Raw genomic sequence first — 22420 nt, 5'->3', positions numbered from 1 at the left:
TGCTTTCTTCTAGAGATGAGAGATATTCACATTATCTAACACTGAGACTCCAGGCTTGGTAACTCATGAGACTTTGAATCATCCCTACAGAAACCCAATTCTTGACAGTGACAGTAAAGGGAATAACCTTCTGAAGTAACCTGAAACAGACAGCCAAAACAAAGAGGAAAAAGTTTTCAGTACAGAACAAAAGCAACTACCACAGAAACAGAGTACAAGTCAGTCAAGGTAGATGCTCTGGTACATAAAGCAAGGAAGGTGTGCACTTTGATAGATAACAGAAAGCTCCTTAAACCAAAGAGGCACAAGGAGGAGCATGTCACCTTTTACATCTTCAAAGGTGAAGCCTGAGGAAAGATAAGACAGACATATGCTACACAGGCAGATGAGCTTGAGTTATGACCTGGTTACTGCAAGCTAAATGCCCATATGGACAATTACCTGAAGGAGAAATAAAGTATTACACATAAATATTAATAGAGGATTACTAGTTTTGGTCTCTGGTTTAAAAAAAAAAAGGGAGGGGGGAAAAAAAAATCACAAGTCCTATATTCTGAGCCAAATAGGACCTAATCCCCTTTCGGAAAGAAATCTTACCTGATCAACTGTAAAGACTTTGATCCTTTCACTTCCCAACCATTTCTGAAATTCTTTTTTCCAGTTTTTTACCAAACTCCCAGGGGTGACAATTAGTGCTCGCTTTAGTACAGGTTTGCATCCATAGACCCCTTGACGCAGAAGAGTCCAGACAAGTGCAATGCATTGCAATGTTTTTCCTAAGCCCATTTCATCAGCAAGAATAGCTCCAAATCTGCCACTAACTCTGTAAGATATAATTAGGCGGTGGTAACATTTTAAAAGACATATCTATAATTATTTACAACTGGTTTAGGGAATTGCTCCATGTGGTTGTTTTCTGAAGTATAAAGAACCTATTTATGCTTATTATGCTCTACTGTACGTTTTCATTCAACTATACCAGAAGACCTTAGAGTGAAACTCCTCGTTTTCTAGATCAATGCATTAGTCCTCCAAAACCAAATAGTTTAAATCTTCTTATAGAATTAAAAATATTATGTAATATATTTAAAACTTGTATATACCTTAAGGAATCTATGACTTGAGAAAACACTTTTGAAAATAGTACTGTATTTTTTCAACAGGTTGGTATAACAGCTTCTTTATTCTAAATGCCTGAATTATAAAATATATGAACAATTGTGAATAATATGAATTATAAATCCCAGAAAACAGTGTGCTTTAGCATGGGTTAGATTGTGTCCGTGTTTACAAGACTTGGTATTTGCAGTAGAACTGACAGGCCTTTTGGTGCACTAGCTTCTCATCACATCTGGCAAAGTCACAGTAAGCTTGATGCTACATACAGGTCAGAAAAAACTTGTGCAACCTTTACTTGGGGAAAACTACTAATACTAATTAATTGAACAGTTGCTCAAATCTTCCCATTCAAATTGTCTAATTTTGAACATGGGCATGAAAATATTACACGTACTGAAAGCCAAAAGGATAATTATTTTCTTACCTCATTCCCATTACACATTCATATAGAAATGTAATTCCTTCTTTCTGATGCGGTCGGAGATTATTTGCAATGTAAGGATCCACAACTACATCCACCATAGGTAAACCAGCTTTATTGAACGTCCACTGATGACTTGCATTTGGTTTTGGCATAACTAGAGAATCTTGAAGTTCAAAACATATGCAAGTATTGCACAAAAACATTATTTTTAGTCTGTTACCAAAGGGTATTATTTCTCTAACTCAGATACAGAATAAAGTCAATTATCTAATGACTGCTAAAAATACTGTTTAATATATTGACCTTTCTCAGACATAAAATGCATTTACCAACAGAGCATCCAGATAGCTTTCTAAAGAAAAATGCTTTTATGGAGATTTCCCAAATAGTTAGCACTTTTCTCAAATGTAAAGGTGACAAACTGAGAAATCTGAGTATTTTTTTATGATGAGGTGAAACTGCCTACCTAATAAATGTTGCGTGATGACTTTGAACACATAGAGTCAAATCAGAAGTTCTAAAAGGCTTCTTAAAGGAAAGTTTAAGAAAAAGAATATAAACAATGACCTACATAAAGTCTAGACACTACATTTCAAGGGGATATTCTCGTAGCTGCCCAGGAGGACTTCTCTGTCTGAGAAACAGAGATAAAAAGACAACAATTTGTTTAAAAAAAGGGAAGGACTGAGAGTGAGCTGACAAAGGCTGCCACAGTGCATGAATAAAAGAAGTTGACAGGTTTGAAGACATATAGAGGCCAAGAGAGCATGAAGTATTGGGATATATCCTTTGGCTACATCTAAATAACAGTTTTGCTTGCCATAATTTGTTTACAAACTGTAACATCACAATTTTGCTAGACAATGTCCATACTTGGTTGCTTATATTGATGCTACACATCCTCACTGAAAAGTTGTATTGTCAGAGGACAGAATGAGAAAGCAATTTATAGCTGCTGGTATTTTTATGTCACTAGAGTAGATCTATATTGATAATTCATTCATGGGAATAGGTTGGTTGATGGCTTCCATCATTCAGGGAGATTTTGTTTCCCACTGACAAAGGACTGAGTTCTGATAGATTACATCAAATTGCATGCCTGTATATATAAGAGCCAGTGATGACAAAAAGATAACTTTTCTAACAAAATTTTGCAGCCTCAAAGATGGGGAAAAAACAACGCTTAGATTAGCAATGGACTAAAAGCTTAGAAATCATAGGTGGAAGATGTGGCTTTACACCTTTGTCACTGTGCTCTGTTCTGCTGAGCACAAGGATAAATGGCTTTCCATTTTGAAGAAGCTACATCTTAATTGCCTATTGGCATAGACCTCAACATAAAAACCTCTGCATGCTCCAGTCCTGAGGTCCTGGTCTAGGAAAGTATCTCCATTACTTCTGAAAGAGTTTATGCAACAAGGCATTAAATAAACTAGGTGATTCTCCTGTGTAAGCAACACTAATGACTGAGAGTCCAACCTACTGATGTGTTGAGGGCTCTCATATTCTCCATATCAGGCAGTTTAGGGAAATCTCATAGGAGGTACACAAATTCACCAGAAGAAAAGTCACAGGAGACTAGAATAAACCATAGCTTTTTGACAGACTAGTGCAAAAACAACAAAGAAGTTAATTTGAGTGTTGAATATATCAGCTCTTTGCCAGATTTTAGGTTAGAAAGCTAATGTAGTATCATCTTGCAACCACAGGAAGGAACATTCTTAGATACAACATAACCAAGTTGAATTCAGACCAGAAGCTGGTGTTAATAAGGCTGCTCTTACAAAAGGGCCAATGATATCACTAATTACCACTTGATTGGGATTTCATTGTTTATTTGTATAGGAGCCAGGTAGCAGCTTTGAAAAGTCCCATAGTATCAGGATATGAGGTAAGAAGTAGCATGGAGGTAAAACTATAGTAAGAATGTAGAACAAATTTTCATTTTTTTTACATATGCATTGCTCTGCTTAATAACACTTCTTAAAACTCATTTTTATCTTCCATCTGAAAAATAAAGCCATCAGCAGAATATAGCTCCTAAATGGTTTGTTATTGACAGACAAAAGAGTACTACTAGTTTAGATAAGCAATGTCATGTCCTGCAGCTATCAAATGTTTACAGGATCCCTCTTATACAACTGCTTAACCAGCCAGTTTCTATGCAATTTATGAACTCTCATGGCTCTTCAGCACATGGTACTTCTAGCATTACAACACAAAACTTTTATTCCAAAACAAAATGAGTTTGGGCAGCGTAGTTACGCTCGCTGGCTGTGAAGGATCAGGCACTGTCAGGAGGAATTCTTTGAATCAGGCTTAACCTCTCTATTACTGATCCTCCACTGGAATTACTGTGCTGCCACATTATGTCAGTGCTTCACTGACCACAGTGGGAAGCTGGAACTCATCTAGAACTTCTAGCATGTGTCAGACTGTTTCTCTGATCAATAAACTCATTTTTCTTGGCAAAACTCAGAAACCACTCTAACTTGTTTCTACAGCCATCTGCAACAACAATGAGAAACTTTATGCAGCGCAGAGTGTTTCACTTGTTAGAAACACACATGATAAAATCCTAACATGGTATTGACAGAAACACTAGTACTGTATGTCAGAAATACTTCAGTAATACATTGGGGAACGTGAAAATTTTGGTTACACATTCAATGTTTTTTTGAGAGCCAGAGGATGCTTAAAGAAACTTAAGAATCTGAATCTTACTTGAAGCATTTGGATCGTGGCGAGGTTTGTAGCTTTGAGAATCTTTGAGCGTATTCTCTTTAGTATTGGGTTGACAGACACTTTTGAATGGTTTACAGAATGGTTTCATATTAGTTTGAGATAAAGCAGTTGGGACTGTGTCATGAGTCCCTATTCCAGCCTGAAAACACCTGCCACTGCTGAAGTCATCTGCTGAAATTACACCCATCACTTCAATTTCTTTTCCTCCAACCATCAGTGTTTGACCTTCACCAAGGCTGTCCAGCTCTTTGGACTTATATCCAGTACCTAAAAGAACATAAAAATTTATCAATTAGAACAACACAGCAAATACTACTTCCTTAACACCAGTACTCATCTGCAGGAAGGAAAAACAAAACTGTGAACAGGTATTTGATTCTTAAGCATTTGAATTGTTATACATATGAACTCATAAAGCCTTTCCCTCCTTAACAGAGATTGACATTTGAGTGGTAATAATCAGAATTAGATAGCAGAGTATGTAAGCAAATATTCAATCATCCTTGTCCACAATCTATTCTACTGAATGTCAAATACCCATTTAAGGGAATTCACAAAAACCAGCCCCATATCATAAAATCTAGCAGCTTGCCTTAGTTTTAAACTTGCTCAAAACGAATGACTATTCTAGGCCCTTTTTCCTTCCTTTCTTGCCCCAACAAGAACACCACTAGCCCCTCTTGCTATTGATCTAAACAGAATATTCTACTTTTAAAATAATTCTAAATTAGCTTTTTACAATTAAGGATTCATATGCATCTGAAATCTTTACTTCTACACATGCTCTGAAACATATATGCTCTGATTATTGCCAGGATTTATTAATCAGCTCAATAGTTTGTTCATTCAAAAACCTACCAGGGAGGTGATGCATTTTTCTGTCCCCTTAGGGACTCCGTCAGGTGGGCATTCTCAGAGCAGCTACCACATACTATTAGTCTCATTACAAAATACAACTACAGCTGCCACTTTCTTTTAAGATAAAGATGTAGGAAAGAGTGGTGGTTCCTTCTTTTAAATAGCATTCTAGTGGTTGAAGCTCTCACATAAGAAACAGGAGACATACATAATTTATTTTCTTAACTCAAGGAGGTCAAAGCCACATCTCTACCTCAGAATTAGAATCAGGCACATTCTGTACCCCAGTTGTTGAATTTGTGCCACTTTGGATAAACAGGCTTGGATCCTTAGTTGGGCCAAAAAAATAAAAAGCTTGACTGCGTAGACCAGCAGTTAAAGCACTCACATGTGAAAGAGGCAAAGCCTCCCAAGGTTTTGCACATATTTTATCCAACAAACACTACATATAAAGACTGCTGGGAGCTGTTTGCAAAGCTCAGGTCTCCCACTTGTAGGAATGTGGAAGGTTGGAAGGTGAAGATCTGGATTCGAATTTCTTTATGAGAAAAAATTTACTGAGGTGTTTCACAGTCTAAGGAAGTGCTGAAAAATAGTCTGGCCAAAAGGGAAAGGGAGGTATTTTTCTTCCCCTCCTCTAAATGTGTTCAAAAAGCACACAGCGAACCTTGTTTGGTTCTTGAAAGAAGAACACTTGCTTTCAGGAAAGAGCTGAAGATGCCTGAACACAAGAGAATGCACGTGCCTTCCTAAACGAGGTGCCTGGAGAGGCCATTTATGACCTCTCCTTTGCTCTGCATTTTTGTTTTCTGTTATTACCTCTACATAGCTTCAGGCTGAGCATACCGAATACAGGTGTATCCCTGTGCAGGATCTTTTGGATTCCAGTCTGAAGAGTCTAATTCTAAGACAGGATGGGCTTTAAGGGTAAACAGGAACTTAGGAAAGGCAAAAAGCAAACCTACAAAGCTCAAATGTTTATGCAGCTACCAGAAATAACTGTTTCTATAACATACAGCAAATTACAAGAGAGCACTTCCTAAATTCTTTGTAATACATTATTAAGGAATTAGGACATTTGCAGGGGAGAAAAGCAAGATGTTCTGCTGCCTCGAAAAAAAGCTATAGCCTGTGCTGGTTTTAGTTTCCCATGCCCCTTCTTAGATCCAGCCCTGGTATGCCTAAGAAAAAAAAAAAAAAATCTTCCTTTGCCCTTTTCTTCCCATTTAAAAATAATAATCCTGGATGCTCATTCACATTCACTGTAAACTTCCGAGTATTAAATACAATTTTGGAGGTAAGCACCACTACCGGACCTTTCCTTCTCACTCAATGGGCTTGTAGAATAACTGGAGAAATTTAAAACTTACACTGCTTAAATTGGTCAATTTATGATTTTCTTAGAATCAACGAGCATTGAAAGCAACTCTGAATGGGCAAGTTAGCACCAATGACATTGGTATCATTGTGCTCCCTGACACCATCAAACACAGCAAAAAGACTTTTACCAGCGAAAATCAGAATATTCATTTTTCTATTGTGTTTTCTGCTAATTCAAGAAGACAGGACTTGAAAAAAACACAAGAACAACAGGGTGGTGGCTGATGCATTCCAGGCATTACTCTTTCTCTCTGCCTTTTTCAAAAACAAGCAAGTCTGTACATATATTGCTTTGCTATAAATAAATTAAAATTAACTTCTAAGTCACAGACTGATTTGCAAATCCAAACTGCCTGGTCCTAACAAGGCTCACAATGTCATGATTGTCACAAAAGAGCAGACAAGCCATCTCAGCCCTAAAATTAATCAAATTATGTTTTGTAGCAACATTGTCCAATCCTACTCCCTTACAAAATATCTTTGGCTCAGTTAGCAAAGTTAATTCTTGCTTTGCTTTCAGTAAAAAATTACTGCTTCAAGTTGACTGCAGCCTATAGTTTGCAAGTCTTATTTTTAACTCTGATATCAACCCAAACTGTGTCTTACAGCAGCAGCTGCTGCTAAAACTACAAGACTAAAAATTGCTACACAGTTGACTTTGGCTGGGCTGGAAAATGTTGCTGTTTGCTTGTCTTTCTGACAAAGATAATATTTTTAGCTGTTTGGCTGAAAAGTACAGATCCAACCTCTGACATTCCTGTTGCCATACTACTGACCGGAATATCTACAAGAAACTTACCTGTATATCTTCCCCTAATTCTAACACCTTCTCCAACGCATTATGTGAGCAACCGAAATCAACGACTCATCCCTCATTTGGCATCTCTGCTGAATTAGTACAGCCGTTCATTTCCAGATCCTCTCCTTGGACTAGCATTTGGTGTTTCTGTGAATAATGTTATTCAGCCTGCCCCAGCCTCCTCCATGCATCTCCTTATATCTAAGAATTATAAAGCTTTCTTTCCGTCTCCTTCTCCCCCCCCAAAACCTACTGTTTTTTCATCCTGAGGTCGACATTGGTATGGAGAACACTAAATTATCTAAAGAGCTGTGTCTCCGTTATTCAAAGCACAATAATTTTAAGCCAGTTGTTCACTTATACAAGTATGCAAATCTACAGTACCTCTTCCAATGTCTTTGCCTTCCATATCTTTCAATATTACTGACTTTCCTTTTGTAATAAGAACAGCATCGCCTTCCCATTTCTTGTGCTTTTTCTTTGATGCCTTACACCACACAACACTGAAATATTTCGCAAGGCAGTCAGGTTCTTCCTGAGCTGCTTCTTTCTTTGCTGGCCCTGATGTTGGCAAATACAGTGCATCTAAAAGGGAAATAAAATAACAAAGAATATCTCAGGTTCTCTTGACGAAGCGTACAGTCATTTGCATTTCAAACAAATCAAGGACAATCTATGCATTCATCTTATATAAACAAAGTGGTGTATTTCCTGTCCTGGGCTGCTTATGGTAAGTTTGGACTGAGACAGAACAGCATATAAGGACTCATCCTGAAATAGGAATCATTAAATTCTTTTCGTACAGTATGCGCTTTCAGGAAAAGCACATTACTTGATACATTAGTACAAGAGCTCCTGATTTGACATACAAGATGATGAGAGTGGAGAAAGCATAAAAGGAAAGACTGGAAAAAAACAAAAGGGAAATGAGTGTAGGAGAAAAAAAAAAACAGGGTCCTGGTGAGACGGTGCTGGGCAATGTTCTGGAAGCAAGGACATGAACACAGAACTCAGGAAAGAGAGCAAAGGAGGCCAGTAACCAGATCTGGAGCTGAAGTCATTAGTACTAAGTGGCAGAATAACCATAATTGTAAAAATGCAAAAGATCATTTCAACTCCTTTCCTTATACCCTTTAAAAATAAGTAATTGTGCAAATCCTGAAACAGACCATCTCTTCAGTTTGCAGCAACTCAAATGTTGTTACTAGGCTTAGATTGATTTAGATTTGGCAGCAGTTACCTAATTATAAGTGTCACGGATGTAAATATTAATAGGAAATATTTAGGATAATAAGGTTAAGAAATCATAATAGAACAGACAGCAGCTGATTATACTATCGATTAAGAATAAACACATGCTTTCAAGAGTTAGCAATCTGACATTAGTAATGGTAGATAAGTCCCCAGCATTACCTAAAGGAATGTCTGTAGCATTCCTTTTCAGCACACGCACAGCTTCAAAGGGAGAATCAGACTAATTTTCATTAAAATACCCTTGCATGCTGGTTAAAGGCTTAAATCAGTTTTCTCCTTTGATTCCATCTGGGATTCAACACCATACAAATCTGTTACAAAAAAGTGCTTATGCCACAGACTAACCTTTCCAATTTCCAAGTGTGCTGGTATTTAAAGGAGAAGCGGCAAGAGTAAACTTTTGCTGACAATAATGGTCCAATAAAGAGGCAACTTTATCACTTCTACATCAAGTCTACATATTCTTAAAACTGTGAAACACTCATAAGTTACATGCCTAAAACAAGTGCAATTTTTCAGACTAGTATTTACTAAAAAGGTATTATCTAAATGAAAAATTCTATATTTATTGAATAGAATTTTCTTCTGAAAGCTCTCTAAAAGTTTTATTGTCTGCATAGAACTCTATGCTAACACAGTGCCTAATGTAGATAGGATTTTCCATAGGTGGATGTTTCTTCAGGGCATTAGCCGACATCTGTAGCGTTTCATGCGACAGATGCCCCCATTTCCAAGGGGTAACAGAGCAGCTACTGAACACTGGCACTCTGCAGAAGGATGAGAAAACCGAACAGAGCATCTCTTTTTGAAATGTAGGGGATTCTTTGTAGATGAAACCTGGGAAATGAGCCAAAGAGGAAGAATAAATCCTTGCAGTTTTGCAAAAACGTACAAGAGCTCTACTGGATCTTCAGTAATCACAAGTGATAAGATTTGGAGGAGCAAAGGAGGGGCGGGGGGAAGAGAGAAAACCTGTACATTGCTAAAAATACAAAAGACTAATTTGATTCTATATCGAATTTCTAACTGTAAACTGATTCAACAAGATAAATACAAGATTGTTTTCTCTTTGCTTTTCAAACTTACTCTCTTAGTTTAATCAGCAACTCCTTTCCTTGTATTAAGATTGTAAGTAACTGTTACTGCAAGAACTGGAGATTTCATTGCAGAACTTTCTTCTTCTCTCTTGAAGGATGGCCATCCATAAACAAATGATCACCTCCTTGTCTCCTCCACTGACCTCCCACATGAGTTTGGTGACCCCTGAGATCTGTTTTATGGTCATTGCTCTTTTACTTAGGGAGTCCTGCGTGGTGTTATCTGAAACACCAGCAGATTAACTTTCAGGTCAATAACAATTCTTCAAACTCTTCTTATCCCTACTTCATTTAAAATAATAAGAAAACCAATAATTTAGGAACAGGGCAGGAAACTGCTAGCATTTTGTAATAGTGACTTTTGCCAAAAAGGACTTCTAAAGCAACCTGCCCCCAGTGAGAGGCAAACTGGGTACCAATATTCCATATAATACTACCAAGTTCCTATGGGAAAACTGAAAAATAACAGCCTCTGCAATGCTCAGATCTCTTCCCTCAATTTGCCTTCTGAATTATCATGATTTCTGTTTATAAAAATATCCAGTAACAATTTGTTTCTACGCTACATAAAATATTCTCCTTTTACCTATAACTATAGTAGAGTTTCAGATAAAAGTGTCAAGGTATTTTTTCTTTTTTTTTAAATTAAACATTTTTATGTAAAAATAATTACATCCTCTCAAAATTATCTTCCATAGAGTTTCCTTGAATAGAAAACCTAAACCTGTTCACCAAACAGTGCTGATCAGGTACTTGCAGTCAACCTTCTTTTTATCTTATCGTTTTTGTTTGCATTCAGCATCACACCTATTTAACTTCAAAGATTTATTCCAGTGCCATAGTAGAATATCCAAATTTGGTAAACACAGCATCAGGAACTTTTCAAGAACTGAAATGAGACTGATATGGTATGCACAGGGACTAAGTTCAGTGTTTGATACAGGGGTACAGACAGCAACGGTTTTAACAGTAAAACCCTTGCTGCTCACTGTCCGTAGACAGTATCTGAAATACAGCTGGGTTTGCTGAGACCCTGGAAGATAAACTGCAATTGGAAATTCTGAGCTCTGCTGTTAATCAGTTTAGACTAAAAATAATAAGTAACAGGAACTATGTGTACGCCATAGTAAGAGAAAGATCAGGAAATCATGCCCACTCATTTCTCTCCCAAATAGCAAACTGCCCAGCCTGGCTTCTTTAACCATGAAGAAACTCCAGCAAGTGACATGTCTTTCCTTCCAGAATGAAGGGCTTGGGAACTTTAAATACACAGCTAATAAGGCTTTGAAAAGCTTCCACAAATAAAAAAGCTTTCTCTCTCTGGTTGAAAAAGCAAGGGCTTAAGTTTCAAGATATAAACCATAGCCTAGTTGATATGAGGAAAAGTTTCAGCAGCCTCAGGAAGGTGATGATTTACAGAAAGCGGGACAGGATCCAGGAGAGAGGACGGGGGGGGGCGCGTTCCAATGGCAAACTAGTTTAACCAGTTTCTGATGAGCAGGATTTAGAGAAAATGCATCGATTAAGTGTGTTAGGTTACTCCCAATGCACCAAGAAAGCAGCTGCATTATGAAAGACTACAGAAGGTAACTCAAACGTGCATTTCCAGTAGACTACATACTGTAGCTTGCAGCACTGTAAATACGTGTTACCGTAAGGAGTGCAGCATGCTCCAGCAAGCAGGGCACTAGACACCTCGGCCTGAGGTGTGGTTTAATGGATGGCTTAACCCCATCCAACTGCAGGCTGCTGCCAAAGCCCACGAGCTCACCTTTCCTTCCCTCTCCCCCTCTGCTTCTCATCCACCAGCTGCAGGCAAGCCAGCTCAATGAATCCCATCAGCAGCTACAGTCAATACAGGGAAGGGATGTGTGCAGTTTGGAACAAAGAGACTGGGAGTCTGCCCCTTTTTTTGTGGCAGCTACTGTTAGGTTGGGGTGATTTTGAAACCATGGGACCTGTCAAGTTACCCAACACCTCTGTACCTGAACTTCCACGTTGTAAGCGTGTATGGAATGATGGGGAGTTTTCCCTCAACTGCTCTGAATCTTCTAAATAAAAAGCAGTGTCGCAATGCAAAAATTACTATTTAAAGAAGATGACTGGTCCAAGTCGCGCTCTATAGTGCTAAGGAATAATTAAAAAAGAGAGAGAGGCAGAGCAAAAAATCTGGACTGAGGTAAAAAGAAATTTGGGCTCTGAATGAATCACAGCCGAAACTTGATGGCAGTGATCTGCTGCAGCCTCTGCAGCCACTCTGCACGCATGCCATCGATCTGCTCTGCAGAGCCAGCATCATCTCCGTCTTCTGAGCAGAGGAAGTCATCAAAAAGTTCCTTAATCAAATTAAATCATAACATTTAGAGAACAGATGTTTACATAGTAGTAAAATGTCTTGTTCCATATGAAAGATCTGTATGTTAAACACTCCTAAGATATCCCAGGAATATTTAAAGAAATATGAGACAGAGATAGCATCATCCTTCATTTGCAAAGCAATTTCAGTCTAATGATAAACTTAATACTAAGCTGACGTGTAAATGTATATTAGTGTGCCTCGAAGATGGAAAAATATGTTTATAACTCTTCTCACAGCACTTTTATGAGACCTTTATGAGGAGTGCAACCAGCAAGAGTCAAGCTGACTTGCTCTAAAACCACAGGAATCAATGACAGCTGGGATTACCTCTCAGAGTCGCTTGATTACAACCCAGTGCTTTGTACCCCTCTTTCAAACACAAAATGTGTATGTAATTCATCTTGCATATATCAGCATCGTTAGCAAACTCACCTAAAGACTGATATTTCAAGCAGGAATATTTTCGTTGAAAAACACATCATTGTTTTACATTCAAAAATTATTTTTAAACAAAAATGCAAATGATCAAATAGATTTTAATATTTGTAAACATCTGTGTCAGAGTCACTTTACATGCATAGCTTTCATCTGAAACTCCAATCAAACTAGCCTCTAGATTGCTGAATGTGCATTACTGTGGGGATCTCCGTTAGCAGATCTTACTTTACATAGCTGATAACTTTGCCAGGCCTTCATCAATCCATACGACATCTTCCATGCTAGCTGTCTCAGTTTAAGCACACATATTCACACACATGCATAATGTCCATAAAAACTTTCAGTGAAAGAAAAATCACTGTTTATGAGAACAAAAATCACAGATTAATAAAGTTTTAGTCAAAATAAACTATTACTCCTTGTAGAAGCTCTAACTCCTCAATACTCTGGAGAAGAATCTAAAAATTTGGGGAGAAGATAGGGCTTTTTTTTCTTGTCGCTGGGGTAAAACTTTTTCCATTCCTGAAAGCTAAAAGCTCTTGGAAATAAATGCAGTTTGCACATTCTCTGCAGCTTAATTTCCTGAGGATTACACACTGGACATGCTCTAACTGAGGCCGAGAATAGCTTTCTCTGTAGTCACAGCTCTCACTCCTCAGACCAAACCTGGGTCTCTTCCAAGCATGCCAGCAGGGAATTTCTCCTGGACTCTCTCCTTCGGAGACATCATCTCCCCTCCTGACACCAACCAGGGAAAGATGGCAGAGGGGACAAGGACCAGCTACAAGGAACAGCAATTTGGGAGAAGCAGCCTGAAAAGAAAGACTACCGCTGGAAAGGAAGGCTGATGTTAAGTTTTAAGGTAGAAAACTGACAACTGGGTAAAAGACTAAGTCAGAGCTGGAATCAGAGCACGCCAGGGAAAGGCTAGAAACCAATCAGGGAGTAAAAAGAGTAGGAAGACAACAGATTATTTTAGGAGAAGAAATGGGGAAAATAACTGGGGCAGACTGGGACTGGAGTCCAGTATAAGAGTCAAGCAGCAGAGAGACAGTTGGGATTTTCTGAGCAGGAACTGGGACAAGAAAAACTTACTGCCCCTCATCTCTGTCCCTCAAAAGTCAAGGTTCACTAAAAAACATATGGCTGGAAGCCATCAAGGGAAATCAAGGGAAGACTTGGGAGGAAGAAATGAGAACAGGAGCTGATTAGACATTGACAGGGAAAATAAAGTGAAAAGTGACAGTGGAAGAAACCAGCTAAGGACAACATGGCATTGCAACATAAAAGATGTCAAGCAGGTGAGCCCAGAAGGGCACTCAGAGCAACCCAACCTCCTGGTAAACAGGGCCCACTCCTCTTCCCCCATCCTTCTGGTTTAACTTTTTCCCTAATCCAAATATTAAGACTACCAATGTAGTCTTAAAGGTAGTCAACATAAAACTACTATAATTGTTATGCTGTTCCATATAATTTTACAGAACGGGATTCAGCAGCTGCTGTCCATGTGGGTGGGGCTGGGGGACGAGAGCAAGGGGAGATTTAGGTGCAACATAAGAGATGGAGGCAATTAAGCGTTTGAACTCAACCCATTTGACTAGGATTGTACCCTGCGAGACAAACCCAAATCAATTCTGAGTTTAGGACTGGTGGAGGACCCAGAATCGGGCAAATAATTTCTAGTGGACGAGTCGGCGAAGGCAAAGCAGGAGCTAAAGCTTGGATCATCGTATTGTTTTCCCCCCAAGTCCCTTTGGTACTTTCTGCTCTTCAACGTGAAAAATTTTCAGTCTTTCAGTTTCTTTGCTGTCAGCAAACATGTGCAAAACTCACTGGGCAAAACACTGCATGCCACTATATTAACGGTCTACACTGAATTCAGTGACCTCCTAATGCAGTCATTCACTTTATTATCCCAAACAGTAAAGATCACAGTTTCAACCTTGCCTGTCTTACATAGATGAAAACATCAAATTATACGGAATAATCTGTTTAGAAATGTTAATTTGCTCTAAAAGCCAAAAGATTAACATCTACAACCCCGTGGTACAAAACTACATCATACCTCCACCCCATCCCCCAAACCCCAGTTTCCACTAAGTGAATAGTTTTAAGGTTATAAAGTCGAGCAAAGTTTGGAGATGTCAAAAATAAGACTGTTCCAGTGACCTGATCTGCCCCATTGTGCGTATGCATTAATGATAAAGTCTTTACAGAAAACATGCTGCACTACATCGCTGCGGGACCTCTTGCTCATTCAGTGCAGAGAACTGAACTGCTCGGCAGCGGCAGAAAAAAAGAGGCGGCTGCTGCCTTCGCGATCCCTCAGCTGCTTTGTTGCAAACTGCAAAAGGTGTGTGATGAAGGAGGCAGAGACGGCAAGGACAGGAAGTCCACTCTTACGGTTAGATAAGCTGAATAGTGCTTTAGAGAACTGGATTTTACTTGCATGTTTTCTAGAGTTCCTCTGTGGTGTAAGGAAAGTCATTCAACCCCAACTTTTCAGCAGTAAACATTTGTCTGAGTGCCTGATTTGTGATTCAGTCTCATTTGTAGTAACAGTGAACACTCACAAGTGCAACTGGAAGTTGTGGTTTGGAAAGATTAACTGTATGGAATACTAAAGCACTGAGATAATGCAGTGCTAGCTGATTCAGTCTGCACCTTCAGTAATAACGAGGCTTTTTGTTTTTATTCTCTCCGTGCCTCAAATCCTGCATTATATCCTAGAAAGCTGAGATTATACCAACCTCTTATCTCACAAGGATGTTGTGAAACGTAATTACATCTGTGAAGCATGCGGATACTATCACGATGGGCACCAGAGAAAAAAAAAATTTGCTAATTAATTCAAAATAGTTTGAATAGCATGCTGAAAACAAGGCATAAGTCTATAACTGAAGAAAGAGGTGGAAAGAAAATACCGAATAGTGGCTCACTAAGTGGACACAGTCCATTCTGTGAACTGAAATTGGCAAGGAAGCCTACAGAACTATAATCCATAGTCATGTAATTAATGACTATACCCAACAGCATGAGAAGGCTGGATTCAGGTTGTGCGTATTTGCAAGCTTTTGGGTACCTGAGTTTGTAACCTTAGTTTTCTTTTCAAATAGGAACCTTCTATATACAGTAATAGTGATGGTAGATGTACTTAATTTGAACAAGTAGGAACAATCTTCTCATCACTGTTTCATGAAACATTTACCTCTTAAGGGTATCAACTGCAGAGAGGGGAGGACGGAGAGCATATACTTTCAAAATTATAGCTCCATGGTAGAAAACTATTCTTCATAAACCTCTCAACTGTCTAAAAATCCAATGGACTCCAGCTTCCACTGTAAAAATTTAATGAACTAAGCTGAAAGCTGCTGTCAAGTTCACAGAAATAGATGTGCAAGTCCTATTATCAAAGGAAAAAGCAGCATCATTGAGAATTCTGAAAGGCTGCAGGCATCATTCGGTGCAGTGAGCCAGATCAGCTCCGTGAAACATCGGAACCAGTCAAATGCCATCCAAGTCGACTGTTTGCTATGCTTCTTAATGTTGCCATCCACACCGGAAGTTGTTTTGATTAATTTATCAAGTAAAGGCTCTTTTATTTAAAAAAATAAATGCAAAAGTCATGTCAGAAAGCAACACCTATACTTGGGTTCTGTAAATATTGAATGTTATTGCAATAAATGATAGTCTAAATGGGATATAAGTGGAAAAATTCCAAATATTTAAATTACAAAAAAATCCAAATTACTAAGAAATAGTTATTAGACTATTACACAATCACAGGCTAATTGTAGCCATCTCAAAAAGCAGTCAATTTTTGAAGCAGCTTGCAGAGATATAAGTATGCATCCTTTTGTGCTTAAATGTTAACGGAAGGTACACAGCTGAATCCATATGTGGTACTTTGAAAATATATAGTTTGGCATTCTCTTAAGCATTTGCTATTATTTCTACTGTTTTTTATTAAAAATAAAACTGTATTTCTGTGCCGTACAAAATCTCTGTTCCTAAAATGCAAAGACTTTTAGATCTGTAACAAAAATCAGGCAGAAAGGGATTTATTAAGATTACGTATCCTTCGTATTAACATCTGGTTTAGCACATACTGGAAGGAAAAACATTTTTAATGTACTGTTTGTGTTTGTTAATGGCCATCTTTGATTTCCCTAGATTATAATAGAGTCCTTAAAATAAAAATAATCAATAAAACTTACGCCCACTGTCATAAGCATGAAACACAATATATTCCTATCCTAAATTATTTAAACAGGGCTGTTTAAAATTTATGACATTAAGCTGGAAAAAGGACAAAGGATGAGTCATATTTTTGTGAATTTTCATGTGTTATGCAGCAATGATTACTTGCAGAGTGGCTGACGAAGTATTTGGAAAGGGAAAGAGTAATCTTTCCAAATCAAGTTACATAACTTTGATGTACATAAATGTAATCCATTCAGTAGTCCAAGCAGAAAAGTAATATTTATGGCCCAAGCACAAAAACCTAGAGCTCTAGTTGTAATTCTTACTAGGAAAGCAAAACTGGAACAGGGAAGATGAGGGAGGACAGAAGAGGAGAAATTCATCTTTGTGGAGTAAAGCAATGCTTACTGTGCTGCCTTTGCTGGTTCTGGATGCAAGAAAATTGAATACAAGTTAAATTGCATAGAAATTCCAATGCAAATGAATAAGATGATTCCATGCAGGGAGCCATAAATTCAGAATGCCTTTAACAGAGCCTACTTTGTGTCAGCCCTGCCTATTTTTGGTCCTGAGCTGACCACTTACATAAGGAAACGCTAGAAGACACGGAGATGTGGCAGCTTTCCATCAGCAGACTGGGTCCACTTGCTATTCCCAAGGGACTGCTTTGACCCTTGATGTTGCTTGAAAGCCTCTGCAGCATGCACAGCTCTTCTTCTCAACTTACCGTATGCATATCTCATTGGGTATGTACGTGTGTGTGTACGTACATATGTACATGTGCACACTCATCAGAGAAGGATGAGATTTAAAAAAAGATCAAATTTATCTCTACTATATTTCATCTGAAAACAATCTTTACAGATGCCCACTATATCTTCAGAGCTAAAGTATCTGAAACTCCTAAAATATATTTAACTTCTGGACTGTTGAAAGACATCTTTAGTACCATCTTGGAAGTTGACTTAGGAATCGTGTACTTTCAAAACTCAACTACAGCAAATTAGCACATACAGCTGTATAACAAAACCTCTTCAGAAAGGAACAAATTTTATCCAGCAGAAATAATTATAACAAACAACAATGGCTAAATTCCCTAAGCAAGCTTAATTCAGCCCTCACCTGTTGTCATGGTTTAACCCCAGTCAGCAACTAAGCACCACGCAGCCGCTTCCTCCTCCCCACTCCCAGTGGGGTGAGGAGGAGGAAAGGAAAAAGTAAAACTCGTGAGTTGAGATAAGAACAGTTTAATGACTAAAGTAAAATAAAATACACTACTAACTAATAATAATAATAATAATATAATAATAATAATAGTAATGAAAAGGAATACAACAAAAAAAGAAATAATACCCAAGAAAAGACAAGTGATGCACAATGCAATTGCTCACCACCCACTGACTGATGCCCGAGCCTCGATCTGTGCCTCCCGGCCAACTTCCCCCTGTTTATATACTGGGCATGACGTTCCATGGTATGGAATACCCCTTTGGCTAGTTCGGGTCAGCTGCCCCGGCTGTGCTCCCTCCCAGCTTCTTGCACACCTGCTTGCTGGCAGAGCATGGGAAACTGAAAAGTCCTTGGCTTAAGATAAGCGCTACTTAGCAACAACTAAAACATCAGCGTGTTATCAACATCATTCTCACACTAAATCCAAAACACAGCACTGTACCAGCTACTAAGAAGAGAGTTAACTCTGTCCCAGCCGAAACCAGGACACCTGTGCACACACTATGCAGTACTCTGAACCACAGAGCTACAAGCCATATTTTCCAGGCTATTGCTAGTCTTGAACTTTTCGCAGAACACCTGGGCCATTACCTATCCAGCTGTACAGTCCAAGAGCTTTGAAATCCTCACTGCCCTGAAAGAAGGGCAGTTGTGCTCGAGATCCTTGCTGTCATCTGTCACCCTCTCTGGATCTAAACAAAGTGGCTTCCTCACGGAGGCTGCCTGGCCTGCTAGTGGCAAAACTAGGGACACATTTTCTTGCTTTCATTCAAGGTGTTCAAAGCTGAGAAATCACTGTTCTCCTCTCCACAGTGCAATGTGTGCAGGTTGGACAGACTCTCCTTAGAATTCAATTAGGCACTGTATCTGAAGTATAACAAACTCGTACTGAAAATGACCAAAATCTGTGTTTGCCAATGACTTATCAATTAGACAAACTTGAGTGAGGTTTTACAGGAATGGCGAAAGACCAGCTTGGTGCCAAATTTCAAGTGCTTTTTCAAAAGCACAGAGAAACTAAAACACTACAAAGGGAAGATCATAAAAATTCAATACATCCAAACCCATGTATTCTCCCCTCAATCTGGTTCACAGAAAAAAGCTGAGCTACTTCAAAAAGACATAAACAAACACAAATACATATCTAGAACACACACATTATAGCCTGAGAGGAGGTAACCCAGCATAAAGTGGTTTAGCCAAACTAACAGTTGATGCTACCAATGTCACCTGGAAGTCCCTCATGATGTATAACCTACTGCCAAAGCTTCCTTACAGTGTAAAACAATGCAAACATCACCTGGGTGAAACTTGCAGAGTTTACAAGTCAAAAATAATGTTTTTCTGGCTTACACGTGCACCCCTAAGTGAATGCCATATTATGACAGAGAATGTATCGACACTAATAGTAATGTTATATATACCCAATTTTACTTCTGTATTTCGCGTACATGCCACACAAACATTTCTAGACTTCACAGAATGGTATTCTTAACAGTATCAGCAAGTGGGCTAAGTAAAATTTACCTGCAAACTGCTGCAGAGTTATGATAAATTACTTTTTTTCACATGACATCTTCAGTGATTAATAATAGATATGACTCGAGACTACTGCAACAGATTTTATCTGATACAATAGAGGAAACAAATAACATTGTAGTAACTAACCTCAGGCAGTCCAAAACCCTTCCTCCCCATCCCCAAACTAGATAAACATTTTGTCCTATTGTTTCACTGTTAAATTAAACAAACAAACAAAAAAATCGGTCACTTATAAATTGATTTACTTATTTCAATCATGCAGAAATTTCTGAGCTTTAAAAACAGATATTTTTGAGAACACATTAGCAATATAGACAAGGATCATACAAAGACATACCAAGCAAGCAAATGGCGACACACAGAATACTGTAAACAAAATGACTGAGCCTTAACCAAACTGGGTCCTGACATCAACTGAGTATGGAGGGGCACCATGATCCAGAGGAATTATTTTTTAGCTGACATTTATGTTAAATTATGCTAATTATTGTGATTATGCTAACTATAGATGAAAATCGAGAGCGAGCAGGAAATGGCCAGGAAACAATGACTTATTTTTTTTTAAATTCTATTTGCATACATAAAATACAAAAAAAAAAGCAGGATTTTTCAAGTCTGCAGTTTTGCTAAACAGCAAATACAAGTCATAAATCATGTGGAGTAACTGCTGATGAAGTATTCAATGAAAACGATATGATATTCTTCTTGTGAGAATAATACAGTCAAACAAGGTATTATGTTCACTTGGAGACGTCTGGATACATCAACAAGTCGTTCTGTGTAATCACTAGGATAAAATAGCGTAGCGCGGAAGAAAGGCAGGGACAGTGGGGAACACCAATGCCTGCAGACAGCTGAGCCTTCCTTGGGTTCTCTGACCCTTATCCACCTCCTCTTACACATGAATCACAAGCGAGGTTTTCAACTACTTTAGCACTGAACAACTGTAGGTTTTACAATGAAGAATTCACAGAGACTAATTTTGTTAGCCAGTATTCAATAAAACTTAATTAAATTGTATCTTTACTACGGAGGAAACTTAGCCCAGACAAACTGGATGCCATTTAAGAGCAACCATCAGTACACAGGCAACTTGGCCGACATCAAGGCAAACGCTTTCATTTTTAGCAGAGATAAAACACAGAAACATAGGTCACGGAATGACTGAAATTTAGTCATGTGTTACACACCCAGCTAACAGACTATTATTTTAACTACTGTAAACTGCACTTTTTTTTTTTTTAATCTAAGACTTAGACAATGAGATTTCTCAATGATTTAACACCTGAATATTTAAAAACAGAATAAAAGCATAACTTGTTAGGAATACACAGTGAGAAGCTACATTTCATGTATTTTAAAACCTTGAAAAATGCTAAAAGGCATTCTTGTTAAAGGCTTCTCTTTATTTTCATGTGCAAAATAGAAAAGTAATCAACTTCCTAAGAAAACACTTTATCATCTTCATGAGTAACCTTTTTATGATTTTACTGAAGTTAAAATTCATATGGAACCATCCTAAAGCACTTTAAAATAAGATACAAGAAATTTTAAAAGACAGCTTAGCCAGCCAGCCTGGGTATCACAACTCCTCATTTGTTCCTCCCACTTAGAAACAACTCTCTTTTAATTATAAGCAACTTAATGGCTTTGCCTATTGGAAATCCAGTGGACACAAAGTCTGCCCAAAGAAGATAGTATGCAAGCTGTAGTCTATGCATTTTCATTGTATGGGGGAAAAAAATCCCAAGCCAGAAAATGTGTAGAAATATAAATTAAAGAAAGGAATTGAAGCTAGTGAGGTGGAAGATGTTAGAAAACAGGAGTATGACAAGCAAGATTAGCTATAAGTAATCTCTCTTAGTCTTGGAGTACTTCTCTCTCCTACCATTTTTACCTGACAAGAATTCTGATCTAAGGCAAGCACATCAACTGAGATGATTCCATAGGAGTTGAAAGCTTATGGGGGGAAGCGGGGAGGGACAAAAAAGCAAGATAACTAGGGAGCAGCCGACAAAATTATAGACTGATCATTAGAAAATTACTCAGATAGATGAAGTTACACAAGATGCTATCACAATTACCACGAAGTTATCATAGTTACAGGTTTTTTACTCTAATCCTAAACATAAGTCCATTAGATGTTGGGAATTAAATTACTCCTGAAGCCTGTTTATTTCAGTTATCTTAGTAGAAGGTCATGAACATATGGTAGAAATTTGTCCTTGCCTAAAATTACTCTGCTTGTACTACATACATTCTAAAAATGCAGACAGGGAATGGCACTGCCAGATGTAGTGAAGGGAATAAGAGGATAAGAACGGGGGTGAAGGAGGGAAGGGCTTCCTACCATCCCTTTCACACATGCTAACAAAATATCACTTGCTGGAACAGTAAAAATTCATAGCACTTCATGGTCCAGAAGAACTAGCCACAGCTGTGGTGCATGTACCCACATTAGGAGTACATGGGAAAAAAAAAACAGGAACAGGCACTGAGAAGTGAGAAGTCTGACTCAGACAGATAACCTGATACTGTAAAGCAGATGTGGAGTGAGAAAGAAATGCAGATCCACCAGCATGGAGAGGTATAATATATAGTCAGCACCATACTGCACTGACAGAGCAATATAATGTCACTGAAGGAGGAAACATTTCTGTTGTGAAAGGAAATAAATGTCATGTCACTGGTAAAGAAACAAGCAAGTTCCAAGGAGACTCAAGAGATGTCGCCCCCTACCCCAAGCTCCCCAAAAACCAAAAGAAACACAACTGAGAACAAAGGAAACAAGAAGCAAGAGAGATCTCTGAACTAGAGGTGCTGCCTGCAGATAAGAATGAAAGGCCTTCCACTAAGAAATGAGACAAAGCCAGAACAACCAAACGTGGAAGAATGCTGATTATAGGGAGACAGTTCTGACCAGGCCGGTGTATTTTATTTCTTTACTCATTTGCAACCTTCCCCTTCCAATA

General features: G+C 38.3%; 1 protein-coding gene across 2 annotated transcripts in view; it reads right to left on the bottom strand.

Annotated features, from left to right (window-relative positions):
* Window positions 1-22420, bottom strand: part of RAD54B (RAD54 homolog B) — a 67688-nt gene that overhangs the window by 17352 nt on the left and 27916 nt on the right. Inside the window, exons 1-5 of one of the 2 annotated variants that reach the window (XM_050891790.1) lie at window positions 18030-18053; window positions 7710-7910; window positions 4268-4555; window positions 1544-1706; window positions 598-823 (exon numbers count right to left, since the gene is read on the bottom strand). In XM_050891790.1, coding sequence (XP_050747747.1) covers window positions 598-823; window positions 1544-1706; window positions 4268-4555; window positions 7710-7734 — 702 coding nt within the window. In that variant the 5' untranslated portion in view covers window positions 7735-7910; window positions 18030-18053. Of the gene's footprint in view, window positions 1-597; window positions 824-1543; window positions 1707-4267; window positions 4556-7709; window positions 7911-18029; window positions 18054-22420 lie in introns of those variants that run through there. The other variant, XM_050891789.1, reaches the window with a different exon arrangement.

Source organism: Gymnogyps californianus, chromosome 2 (assembly GCF_018139145.2).
Source record: "Gymnogyps californianus isolate 813 chromosome 2, ASM1813914v2, whole genome shotgun sequence".
NCBI classification, from domain to species: domain Eukaryota; kingdom Metazoa; phylum Chordata; class Aves; order Accipitriformes; family Cathartidae; genus Gymnogyps; species Gymnogyps californianus.
The sequence above is the reverse complement of the archived record's forward strand: the minus strand, read 5'-3'. Positions and strand labels throughout refer to the sequence as shown.